The following is an 11,784-nucleotide window of genomic DNA, read 5'->3' as shown; positions in this document are numbered from 1 at the left end:
GAGGGAGGTGTTACAATAGGAACAACTATCCCGCACACATTGAAAAAAGCGAACAAAGGAAGATGACAAAAAGAACGGAAGTGATATGATATGCTCCCGCATATTGATATCCCCACACAAATCAGACCAAACACACGCATGTGCGCATGTGCTGTATATATGTACACCTTATGTAGCTGAGAAAACAAACTACATGTATAGTACATAGCCCGGGTATCTCATCTGTATGCCCCTGAAGAGCAACTGAACTACAGGGGCTTTGGATAATGGACGGTATAGTGCCTTTTCTATGTGCATGAGGGTAATATGTCAACGTTAAAGTCAATAAATATCAAAAGATAGGAGTGCGGGGTGGGACTACCGTCAACCCTACTCGATTTTCAGGGACACCCTCTTCTATTTCTTCAGTTACTCTATTCTTAAAACTATATAGAAAAAGGAAAGGAAAGAAAAAAAAAAGGCATCGAAGGTTCAGGGATCGAGACCAAGCCAAATAGCATGATAAGTAAACCAACTAGTTGTAAAAATGTATGAAAAAAGAGAATTCTAACACGAGATTTAAAGAAGAGAGACCATTCTGTTTTATATTATATGTATATATTCCTACCCGCCCTCCTTTTCCCCGTAAATATTCCGCTAAAGTCTCTGCGATGGAAAAGGAGAAGGGGGGGGAGAAATGGGATGGGAGTGGGAACGGGAAGAGGCAATTGGTATATGAATAGGCGATAATATAGGCCCGGAAGGATTTTATGTACCAGAGCAGGATAAGATTTGAGAGAGATTTGAGAATGAGAGATAGCTAGAACAACCATTCCCGGAAATATCTCTGTAGGGGCGGGTTATTGTTGGTTTGTGACTGTTGTCGATTGTAAAAGTAGCTTGCATAACAAGAGGAAGTACATAGGTCGAAGGTAAGTAGAAATAATCAATGGAAAAAAAAATGGAAAAGAGCAAAGCTGGATGGCAGGGGCAGCGACAAGAAAGTTTGCAGTCTCAAAAGTACATGACACCAAATTCGATAAGATAGAAAAGATAAGGAAAGGACGTCCGCAATATTTTAGTTGAAGGAAAAGTCGCAGGAAGGACGAGAACAGGACGCGGGGAAAATAAGGAAAACACAAAAGAGAAAAAAAGCACCAGGAAAGGAAATAAGAGAAAGAAGCCACTTAAAAAGAAAGGGAATATAATTTAACAATTAGAAAGGAAGATATCGTAAAATTCGTGAGAATACACAGCGAGAAGAAGGGAAAAGGAGAAAAGAAAGAGAGATAAACAGCCGACGAAAAAGTTCAACGGCTTGCTCAAAGTAAAATAAAGGGGCCAAGAAAGGATTAAAAAAAGCAAGCCAAACCAACCGCAAGGACAGAGCTAGGAAAACAGAATGAAACAATAGAAAATAAACGCCGATGGGCTACGGATGAGATAAGCTTTCAAAAAATAGAAACACAAGGAAAACTCAAGGAGGGAGGGGTAATATGAGCCCCTGACCACCTTGTATATTTGAATGTACAGTACAAAGTTCTCGAAATAAATAACTAACACAATATTTCAAGAAGGTAAAAAGAAGATAAGAATAAGGTAAGGTGGCGAAGGCGGCGGGGAGTTGACACGGATTGAGGAAAGTTAATCAGCTGGCGGGAAGTTTGTTGCAAGAAATGTTGCCCAAGTCCGGAGAGGGATTTTGTGGAGGATTTCTTGTATTAATTCCCTTTATTCATTTTTTCGTTTGGCTGCATCTTAATCAGAAAGTATGTCATCTGAGCATTTCGTGGAGAACCCCGCTGTTGTTATTGTTAAATAAGGATCCATTTACATGACAATGCAACAGCCACAGCCCTTCTTCACTGGAGGGTCATCCGCAGGTGGTGGCTGCGGTTTTGGTTTTGAGATTTGCGATGGTTTCGGGGATATGGAGGATTGCACTGTTGGTATAGTTTTGTAACCACCGTGGTCCGTCCCGCCTGTGCTGGGGCGATTGTTGTTGTCCGGAGATTTCGGCGTCGGCGTTGGTGGCCACAGGGACGAAGCGGTATTACTTTCCCGAGCCTTTTCGGTATCTAGACTGGGAAGAGTGGGTTTATCAATTTCATTAATAGCCAAAGGTGCGAAATCCCGGTCATATGTGGACGGAACTCTGCCTTCTCGTTCCCACTGTTCCTGTTGGAGTCGTTTCGCGTGGGTGGGGAGAATTTGTTGGTCTGGTGGCAGGCGCGGGTCGGGCTTATACATGGTCGCCAACCACGGCGGATCTCCCTCCGGACGGTTAACTGCTGTCCGGGGACGGTCGTCCCCAGATCTGGTAGACGGACGCGGATTGGATGCACCGCTGGCGCTGTTGCTGCTACTTGCCGTCGCCTTGGGTTTCGATGTCGATGACTTGCGAGAATTCGGTAGATTGGATGTTTTACGGGCGGTACTTGTTTGTCGAGAAGTTGCTTTCGGTTTTGGAGGAGAGTTTTGCGGTGGAAAAGTGATGATGCCACTGGTGGGTCGACTCGCGGGAGGTGTTGAATTAGCTGACGTCTGCGATTGCGCTTGAGGTCGTGGTTGCCGGTCCGGTTGCTGCTGCGGTTGCGGTTGCGCTTCTGGCTCAGGAGTGTTATCAGTTGCGTTCGGTAGAGGATCGCTGATCTTGCGGGTTTTTGCATATGAAATGCTGTCATCATCTCCGCTCCCAAGCGTGTTGTTTCGTGCGCGATTTAAGGGGACTTCACGTTCTAAATGTTCTACTGGGATGGGATGAGGACTCGTCGCAAGAACCGGTATTTTGGAAGCGCTTTTCCTGAGTCCAACAGCTTGGCGATATACTTGGGAAGCGTTTTTTCCCTCCTCGTACGGATCTGCAGCGATTTCTTCAGGTAAGCGGGGGTCATCAAAGACGACCGGTTCGTTGTTATCCGGCTCTTCTTGTTCCTCATACTCAACTGGCACAGGGGATGTGATCCGCTGCCGTTTTTCTTCGCGCATCCCGGGCCACTGCTCGCCCATCTCCATCGTCCCATTGGTGGCATTGCTATGGGAATCATGGCTCCTGCCTCGTCTGCTGCTCGACTTGCTTCCGGCACGAACCTGTCTCTGGTGGAGCTGGATGCCAAATTGTTGTAATTCCTCACTCTCAATTTTAGCCAATTTGTCCCGATGGATCCAATTAGCGCTGTCCAAATCCTCGTTACCGAAGCCAACACTGTCAGCTTTTTTTTCCTCCGATTCCATCACGCTCACGGCACTCCTATTGGCTGAGTCTCGACCATATAAATCCAAAAGGCTATCTACCTCACTGCCCGTTCGACTTAGTGTTGGTTCCCGCTTTCCCAGCGCATCTACTCGACTGTGCAGTAGATAGCCCGTGTCGCCCTGTCTGGAGCCGGACCGTGATGAGTTCCGAGACCGCGTGGTTCCGTTGACTAGAGGTGGTTGATTATGCCGCTGACTAGACCTTGAGTATGTGGCGGTCGAATCGTTGGAAGTTCGTGGCTTAGAGGCAGTTGAGACATGTGCATTTTGCTGCTGGGGCTGTTGGGATATAATTAGCAAAGGGGTATTTTCCACAAGAACCAAACTTGACGTAATGGAGGAAGACATATATAAAAAGGGAGCAGATCAAGGTAGAAGAGGAATGATGTATATTTTTCAACCTATGTCAGCTCATCTGAATGGTTTCTTCGGCCGCGGCGAGGCTGGAAGGGAGCCGGAGAGACAGGGAGTCACAGCACGCCATACAAACCATGCACACCAGAACAGGCGTAATTAAGCACTCATTGAGGCATGAGACAGAGATTAAAAACGGGCAGAGACAAGAAACAATTGAGAGGGGACAGTGTCACACGTACATCTTGGCTGATTGGGACGGAGAAATCCCATGGCTGCTCTTTTCCATTGACGCTGCTTGGCGATGGCAGAGCATCTACAGAATGCGTTGCAGCAGCTTCTGCCATGCCAGCAAGCCCTATTCTATTTCTATTGTGCAACGAATCCGTTCTGGAATGAGCCAGAAAGATCTACTCCTTTTCTTTAGGGTTCCCTCCTGTTCTTCTCTCCTCTTTCTGTCTTTTTCGTTGGTTTTTATCGGTCAATCCACTCCGGCCTGTAGAGCACACTAGATTCCATTAAAGCCGGGCTCTGTGGTGGATTTGGCCAGACAAATCGCGAGGAGGCCGGGATTGTAACACAAAACAAAGCCGTGTGGAGGGACGAGAGGAGGAGGTGGGGTTATGGTAGTCGATAAAACGATGTAGCCGGTACACTCGAAATTTCACAGGAAAAGTCGAGAGAAGGAGTGCGGAGGATATCAAGGTCGGAAAGAGCAGCTCTGTCGGCGGCCCCGGGGGGGGGGGCGGCTTTGGTGTTGACAAGAAGATGGCAGTTCTTGAACGGCGTGGGAAAACGCGAATTGGGCAATAGATCAGCGATTAAAGGAAAGGAAAGGGTAAAACGATCGTCTCAGTACGGCCCATGTAGGAGAATTAAATTAAATGCAGCACTCTACTGAGCTGCACAGCCCAGTGTGAGCGTTGGGGGGAGAGTGAGGTATGGAAGAAGATAGATTGAAGGGGAGGAGGGAGTGAGAGCGAGGGAGGAGGTTGATGTTTTTCCTTTTGGGTGGCAGAACTAACTACAAGAATAGTAACAACTAAAAGGAGGCAACGAGTGGACCAGGGTCGGAAGAAACAGAGCACTACTAGGCACAAAAAGAGTGACGTGCCCAGAAACTGTACATACAAATAATAATACAAAGCAAGCAGAGAAGAAGAAGAAGGAAGAAGAGGGAGAAGAGAACTGGTTTTGCGCAGGAAAAAACAAAGGTGGCTGCGGTCCGTCCCCAAGCTGGAGAGTCGAAAAGCGTGAGTGCTTGGTTGTTCCTTGGTTTGTTGTTGGTTAAATAACACCATCATCGTTGGTTGGGTTGGGGGTTTTGCTCACTAAACCGCCCATGCTCCAAGGGCTAACTGCGAAGAGCCAGACGGGACCACCAGATGTGGGCTTGTTACAGCGGTTAGTGGCCTGTAGCCCTGCCATCGCCCTCGGAATGATTGTGCTCCCGCTGGTTATTTAAACAAGTTGGAGCCTTCGAAGCTGAACATCAGAACAAACCGTTGGTTAGTTACTCCACAGTTATATGTATGTATATTATTATCGCTCAGCATGCATGATATGTACACCCGTGGTCATATGTGCGGATTACCCTTCCTAATGATTACCTATATACCCATTTGCCGTTCAAACCACCGGGTACTGTATAGATTATATTCTCCCTAGCTCTCTCTCCTCACTATCCTATCCTTATTCCTCGAGGCCACCAAAGATCGTCAGGGGCTAATGTGATTGGCTCAGCTGCTGGGATTCTTCATATCCGGCCTGCTCCCTAGCTGTCCAGTGGGTGTGTCTGCAACTCCCTAGGTATCTTGCCACTAACCGTGCCAAGCACAACCCACTAACTACCTCTCATTAGTGAGTGCGCCCCAGCAAATATCACCATAAAGAAAAACGTAACTTTTGTATGAGAAACTCATACAAAAGGTACTTATTGAAAACCATGAATATCTTCATCATCATTATGTACCATTTTTCAAGTGTTTTATAATTTTTTTATAATAAAAACTTGTCATTCTTCAACCTTGAAATCTGCTATGCTTTAAAAAAAAATAGTTGAAATATACTTGGAAGTATATATTCATGTTGGTAAAAATATAAATAGGTATCTTTTATATGAGAATCGCATAGAGAAGATACCTATTTTCATTTGTATTGTTACAGTGACACTTTCTTTATACTTGGGTGCAACTCCTAGAGGTACAGTGTTCTGCTAAAAAGTGTGAAACCCTCCCCTTTTACACTAGGCTTAATGTAATTTAGCTGAATCACTATTTAGTATTAAAAAGCCCTAATTGACCCGCCTTGGCATGATTCTTCCTCAAATTTTCAAATTCTCAATAATATCTTGTATACTAACTATCCAGCCCTAAATTATATTAAGCCTAGCGTAAAAGGGGAGGGTTTCAAACTTTTTAGCAGAACACTGTACTCCGTAGTGAGTGCGCTTGGCACGGTTTACATATAGCATACAATCTGCAAAAAGGGGAGTCCAAACCCGAACTCGAAACGACTTTTTCTCCGGTGTATTCCTCTTATTTACTTTTTTTGTTCGTGGTCCATACCAGGGTTATGAAACAGCAGAAAGCGGAGTCCAGTCCGTACTGTACTTTGGGAAAGGTTTCGGCGGCCCGAAAGTTAGTTCAACCCTGTGTTGTCTCCTGGTCAGTAATTAATTAAAAACGATCAGTTCAGTTTTCATTCTTCGCCGCTGTTTGACATTTTTCCGTCTAGAACATTTATTGTAGAGATACATTTACACACACGTTTTTCTCATTGTTTAAAAAAATCATTTACACACACGTTTTTCTCCCCCAATGCTTCCAGAAGCATAGCGTACGCCATTGGATCATCCAACGGAATGGATATCTAAAAAGAGAAACTCAATGACGGTTTAGATTTTTTACTTTACCTGTTCCTTTTTTCCCTTCGAGTAGGTTAATCCTTTCAAGGAAAAAAAAAAAAAAAAAAAAAAAACCATCTGGTTGTTTGACTGGCTTCTAGAGTCGTCCTTTCCCCGCCTTACCTGGTCCCATTTCTAATATTCTCATGCAACGTATGGAGTACAGAAAGAACACCTGGGGACTTTGTTCTGATTGGATCGTGGAGCAGCGCGCGGGAAAGGAAAAAGCTATAAAAAAAAAACCCCCAAGAAAACCAAAGGGAAATGTATATCCGTACAACATTGGAAGAGTCTATTAATATATATCGTTATTGTTATTATCATCAGAAGAAAATGGCGCCAACCAGCGCCAATCAGGTCAGTATGGTCATTCAACAAGGGTGAAGATGTCTAATTGATGCGGGTATACGGGAGTAGAGATGAGGAAAAAGAAATCCGATCCCATGCCCTAATATGCATTCCGTTATGAGTCAAAATGTTTTCCATTTGTCGTTGTTGATGTTGATGTCTTGTCTAAAGGAAAAAGAAAAGTATAAACTCTCTCGCGCCTGGGGATTACCCGGCTCATACTAAAAAGCGCCGATTGATAAACTTGAAGATTGAAAACTAGGATAGAGCATAAAGAAACAATGCATAATCACAAGTACGACAGAATACGGACCAAAGCCTAGGAATGTATGCAATAGAGCGTAGGAGAAAAGAAGCACGGCAAAATGCGTAAATAAATCAAGATAAATAAATAAAAAAAGGGACACCCAACACCCCCCTATCCGCGCCTATGCGCCTCATCAAGCAACTTCAACAAATTCTGCACTGTAACAATAAGCGCTTTCCGCTGCTGCCTCGCCTCCTCAATGCCGTCAACCTCAATCCCATCCACCTTCAAAATAACCTGCATCATTATTGTCTCGCTAAGCTTGCGGTGCTCGAAATCCCGCGACTTCTGGTCCGCGGGCGGATGCTGGATATATTCGCGTATTAAAGGTTCGAGGGTCTCGTGGAAATATCTGCTGAGCAGGCTGATCTTTTCTTGCGGCGTACGGACGAGGTTGAGGTTCGGGGACGGTTTGGGAATGTGGGAGGGGCGCGGGGATGTACTGGCGGAGGACGGGGGCCGGTTGTTGTCATTGGCTAAAGGCCGGGCGGAGAGGTTGGGTGAATTGCTGGTGTAGGAGGATGGGGGGGATTGTTGGGGTGCTCGTTGTGGGTTTTGCTGTTGAGGCCGTTCTATAGGTATCGCAAAAGGTGTAGATGGGCTTTGCGCTGATTCCTGTGTGTCCTTCGCCGCGTTATTATTGGAGCGCTTCTTGTTACGTCTTTTTTTGCGGCCACCGCTGCCGCCACCCCCATTGGCAGGAGGGGGGGACGGGGATTGCTGGTTGGTGGTCTCAGGCATGTCATAGGTTGCAGGTGTCACTAAGCTCTCCTCGCTCGACGTATCTGGGAGGAAATCCGATATCACGCACATTGTTGCGGAATTCTGCTTCAGCCCGACATCCTTGGCTCGGGCGGAGTCATCTCTCAACACAGTGCCTTTGTAAAGAAGTTTTATTTGCCGTGTGTCCGGGACATCCAGTGCATTTGCGGCAGCCAATTTCACATTCCCAACCGTTATCAGTCCGTCGCCAATGGAATAAGCGGGGAAATTGAGACGGTATGATTTCCCTCTGTATTTTAGGATGATCACATCTGGCTTAGATTCATCGTCGTCGGCGATTGTAAGGGGATGTTGGTTGCTCCGCGGTTCGGTGGGGGAGTAGCTCAGGTTATGCCGTGCTCTTATATAGTCGGCGTCATCGACAGTTACGTAGCTGTAGTCATCATCGGCAACGGTTGGCGGGGAAGTGTTTCTATAGGGAGATAAGCGCTCTCTCCATGGATTCCAGCTCATCGCAAGAACGGCAAGAAGCAAGGCTAAAAGAAGGGTGACCCCGACACGGGCGGTGGGGGTTGATGTGGTAAGGAGTGGTAGAGCCTCGAAGGGCTTCGCAAGGCTATCTAGCCACAGGGGTGATGACGATGTTGGGTCAACTTTAGAAAGTGCGGTCGCAAAGCGTGATACAGCACTCCGGACGGAGTCTGGGAGATGAGTCGCCAGAGACTCCAGATATGAAGCGGATGTCGCGCTGAGGGAGGAAAAATGGGAGGAAACGAGTGTCATAGAGCGATTGTGCCAAATGGAAGAGAGGGAGGGGGGGGGGTTGCGGTGGTGCATGGTAGAGTTGGTATCCGGAGCCTCAGGTTTTTTTTTTTTTTTTTTTCCTTCTCTCAATGGCGGTTGACTTTTTCCTTCGGCTGATGGCGGCGGGGGTCACAGGACTGCGCTGCGAGTTGCCTGGCAGGCTGGCAAGCGCCTTTTTTTCACCTCGTTCTGGTCGCGGCAACGGGCTGCAGTGCAGGGCTGCCCACCCAAGCCAAGTTCCAGAGCAATTATTCATGTTCAACTTCAAACAAACACAAACATCCCTCTGAAAACTTTTGCTGAAGTAATTGTGAATCGTTTATGTTTTGAATAATAATAGGAAGACTTGTTTTCCAATTAATTCGGCAGAGAAAAGTGATTCATCCATGGATGGTGGTCAAATGCCCATTTCGCTTTTGTCGCGTTCACCTTTGACAGTGGTCTGGTGGGCCGTGGCAAATATCCATAACCAGGAGAGTTACCTCTTTAACTACAGCATGCCCATTTATCACTACGAGGAAGCAAGCGCACGGAGTAAATATGAATTATTATGCTGGACATACATTCTATGTTCTACAAAGCGGTACTAAATTGCCAGTCGAAACAAAACAGCAATAACGTCAGTGGCCCACAAGCGAGTGGCAGGCATCCATTCTCCCTGTCAATACAGAAGACTGATCTTCTAGATCTCTCGGCTTCAAAGTTCATATTCGCACCTGCCCTTCTGAGGGTCTCCCACCAAACCATCTCCCAAGTCCGGATGTAGTATTATTCCCTTCTTCGGGCTCCTGACCTCCGAGCCACCTAGGCCGCTGGATGCTAACATTATCCCCACGGAACCACTGTGGAGTGCTAGCCGTTTCAAAGGTGTTTCGGACCCGGTGCGCGAATGACTGGAAGAAATTCTCATCCTCTTCGTCTTCCTCTGGCGCGACTGTTGGTGTGCGAGTCGTGGAGGTAGGCCTGCCTGTTGGTCCTTGACCTTGGGTTCTTGGGCGATCTGCGGGCGGCACCCATATTGTAGGACGACTGGAAGGCGCAGATGCTGTTCGCCCATATACCGAAGCCGCCGCCTGTGACGAAAGGCCTAGAGAGCCGGGCCCACTTAGCTCCCTCTCTATCAGTTCCCGGCCTTCCCGCCAGCCCCCGACTCCAAACCCACTATCATTGAGTGTCACATTCTCATCCTCATCCTCGAGCAAACCGAAATCAAACCAGCGTTTAACTCGTCCGTACAAGTTGAATAATGTTGCGCAAACGGGTATCAATATGAAAATTGGAAAAGCGTAATCAAAGCCCTTGCCTAGTGGCGTTAGATTGATTAGGCGCCCAAGGAAGTGGTAAAAGGTGGTTTTCTTCTGGATGTCTTGAGGAAGGAATGTAAGAAAGTTGTAAGAAAGTGGAACTGTAAGCTTCGCAATTTGGCCTGCATACCAACAGGCGCTTTCGCTATAGGTGTTTCGTGGGACGAGAGCCCGGTTGCCCCAAACTCTGGCATCCGTGATGCCAACAAATGCGGCTGAGCACATGTAAAAAATCCATGCTGCAGATGCAACTTGGCCTAAGAACCCAATTGGTTCAGATTTTGTGGGATTGTGGACAACAGAAAGGGTGACAATAGAAACTCTAGGGGCAAAAGATTTGACGATTTCAGACCAGACAACACAGGCAGACGCCAATGAGAAGAAACCCGCGAGAATCAGCCTCGCAGCTGGTAGAATATGTACGTGGATATAGTATCGTACAGTGGGGGTCATATATGTGACTGACTTATTCGGAGAAGATCGAAATGAAGGAAGAGAGAATTCGAGCCTTTTGGAAGCAGAAGAATCAATAATTGATTGGGTATCAGCAGCTTCCCTAACAAGCCGCTCCCAGGCATTGGTGAAACGCGCATTTTGATGGCGCGCTCGACCCAGGCGTCTGGTGATATCTGCGAGATATCGCGTGGTGATTATGGACGGCACACTCAATCGTGAGTCGTTGGCGCTAGCAGATGCCCGAAGCCTTGATTCGGGAATACTGGTCATATCAACTAGTTCGTCAATCCATTCTTGTAAATCATGCGGAACGCCTGTTTTCCTCTTGCGTAACTGGGATACTTGAAATTCAAGGTCTTCAAGGTCAGCCATGGAATCTGTTAGGCGATCGTATATTCGAGGGGCGCGGGCTTGAAGCCTCCTAAGTTTGTTGCCAGGGTTTGCATTCCTTATTAGAGTGCGAGGGATCACCACCAAGCCATGACCCATAAGGTATATTGCAAGTGCCAATCCCCAGAAATAAGCCAGAGCCATAACGAGGGCTTTGATAGATGTGAAGTCAAACCCATTCTGTATAGATATGTAGACGAGTCCTGCGATACCAGATCCAAGAACAATCAATTGATACCGCCCATTCGAGCGCAGCGAGTATAGGATACGGTCTTTCGGAGTGCGATATCCGGAATCAACGTATTCGCCGAGCAAAGGCAAAATCACCCTAGAGGAGGGGATCAGCTTCTGTTAGCTACTCTGAAGTGGTGTGTTGTCGCAATGAATAAGGGAGTAGATGAGACGATTATCCCAAAACTCACCAAGTCATCACAAATGTCAACCAATAAGCAATCCTCCACGAAACAAGCATCACGCGCGGGGGGAGCCATATCCCCGAACTCGGTTCATCCCCCTTTGTGCTCGATGTAAGATCAATAGGAACAAGTAAAACCACGCTTGCGGGTAGGGCAAGAGCTAGAAAGACGGGGAGAGATAGGAAGGCCGGAGTCGAGCGCAATGGCAAATAATGTCTTAGGAGAAGAAGAACCAAAATCGATATGACTAGGAGAGCAATGATCATGAATATCCCTGAACCCACAGGGGCGGTACTAGAAGCGACTGACGGAGACATGGCTTGCAACGTCGGGTCACATTGATGGCTTTCGGCGACGAGGGTTGAATGGGGAGAGTACCCTATCGATGAATCATGGTAAGTCAGTCTCGTCGAAACTGGCGTCTCGTCTCCGCTAGAAAGAAGGATATGAGGGGTATTTTGACGAATCTATATATCGGAGACGAGGTCAGCACAAATTAGGTTGGGTGAAGAGAGGTTGGCTGTTTGGTGATAAACGGTTGTT

The 11,784-nt window shown here is 47.0% G+C and overlaps 3 protein-coding genes across 3 annotated transcripts; all 3 read right to left on the bottom strand.

Annotated features, from left to right (window-relative positions):
• Nucleotides 1–208: 208 nt before the first annotated feature.
• Nucleotides 209–5,360, bottom strand: BDBG_07410 (uncharacterized protein). Its single transcript, XM_002621962.2, has 3 exons — nt 5,183–5,360; nt 3,831–5,073; nt 209–3,513 (listed from the first exon to the last, which is right to left on the bottom strand). The coding sequence occupies exons 2-3, from the start codon at nt 3,933–3,935 to the stop codon at nt 1,810–1,812; spliced, it is 1,809 nt and encodes a 602-aa protein (XP_002622008.1). The 5' UTR covers nt 3,936–5,073; nt 5,183–5,360; the 3' UTR covers nt 209–1,809.
• A 1,417-nt stretch (nt 5,361–6,777) lies between these two features.
• On the bottom strand, nt 6,778–8,916 carry BDBG_07409 (BAG domain-containing protein). The gene has a single exon (XM_002621961.2). It carries the CDS (start codon nt 8,706–8,708, stop codon nt 7,260–7,262), a length of 1,449 nt encoding a protein of 482 aa, XP_002622007.1. The 5' UTR covers nt 8,709–8,916; the 3' UTR covers nt 6,778–7,259.
• Nucleotides 8,917–9,201: 285 nt separating this feature from the next.
• BDBG_07408 (LMBR1 domain-containing protein) lies at nt 9,202–11,776 on the bottom strand. Its single transcript, XM_031723077.1, has 2 exons — nt 11,248–11,776; nt 9,202–11,153 (listed from the first exon to the last, which is right to left on the bottom strand). The coding sequence occupies exons 1-2, from the start codon at nt 11,556–11,558 to the stop codon at nt 9,380–9,382; spliced, it is 2,085 nt and encodes a 694-aa protein (XP_031580159.1). The 5' UTR covers nt 11,559–11,776; the 3' UTR covers nt 9,202–9,379.
• Between the last annotated feature and the right edge of the window lie 8 nt (nt 11,777–11,784).

Source organism: Blastomyces gilchristii (genome assembly GCF_000003855.2).
Source record: "Blastomyces gilchristii SLH14081 genomic scaffold supercont1.19, whole genome shotgun sequence".
Lineage (NCBI taxonomy): Eukaryota > Fungi > Ascomycota > Eurotiomycetes > Onygenales > Ajellomycetaceae > Blastomyces > Blastomyces gilchristii.
This window is presented reverse-complemented; position numbering and strand designations above follow the sequence as displayed.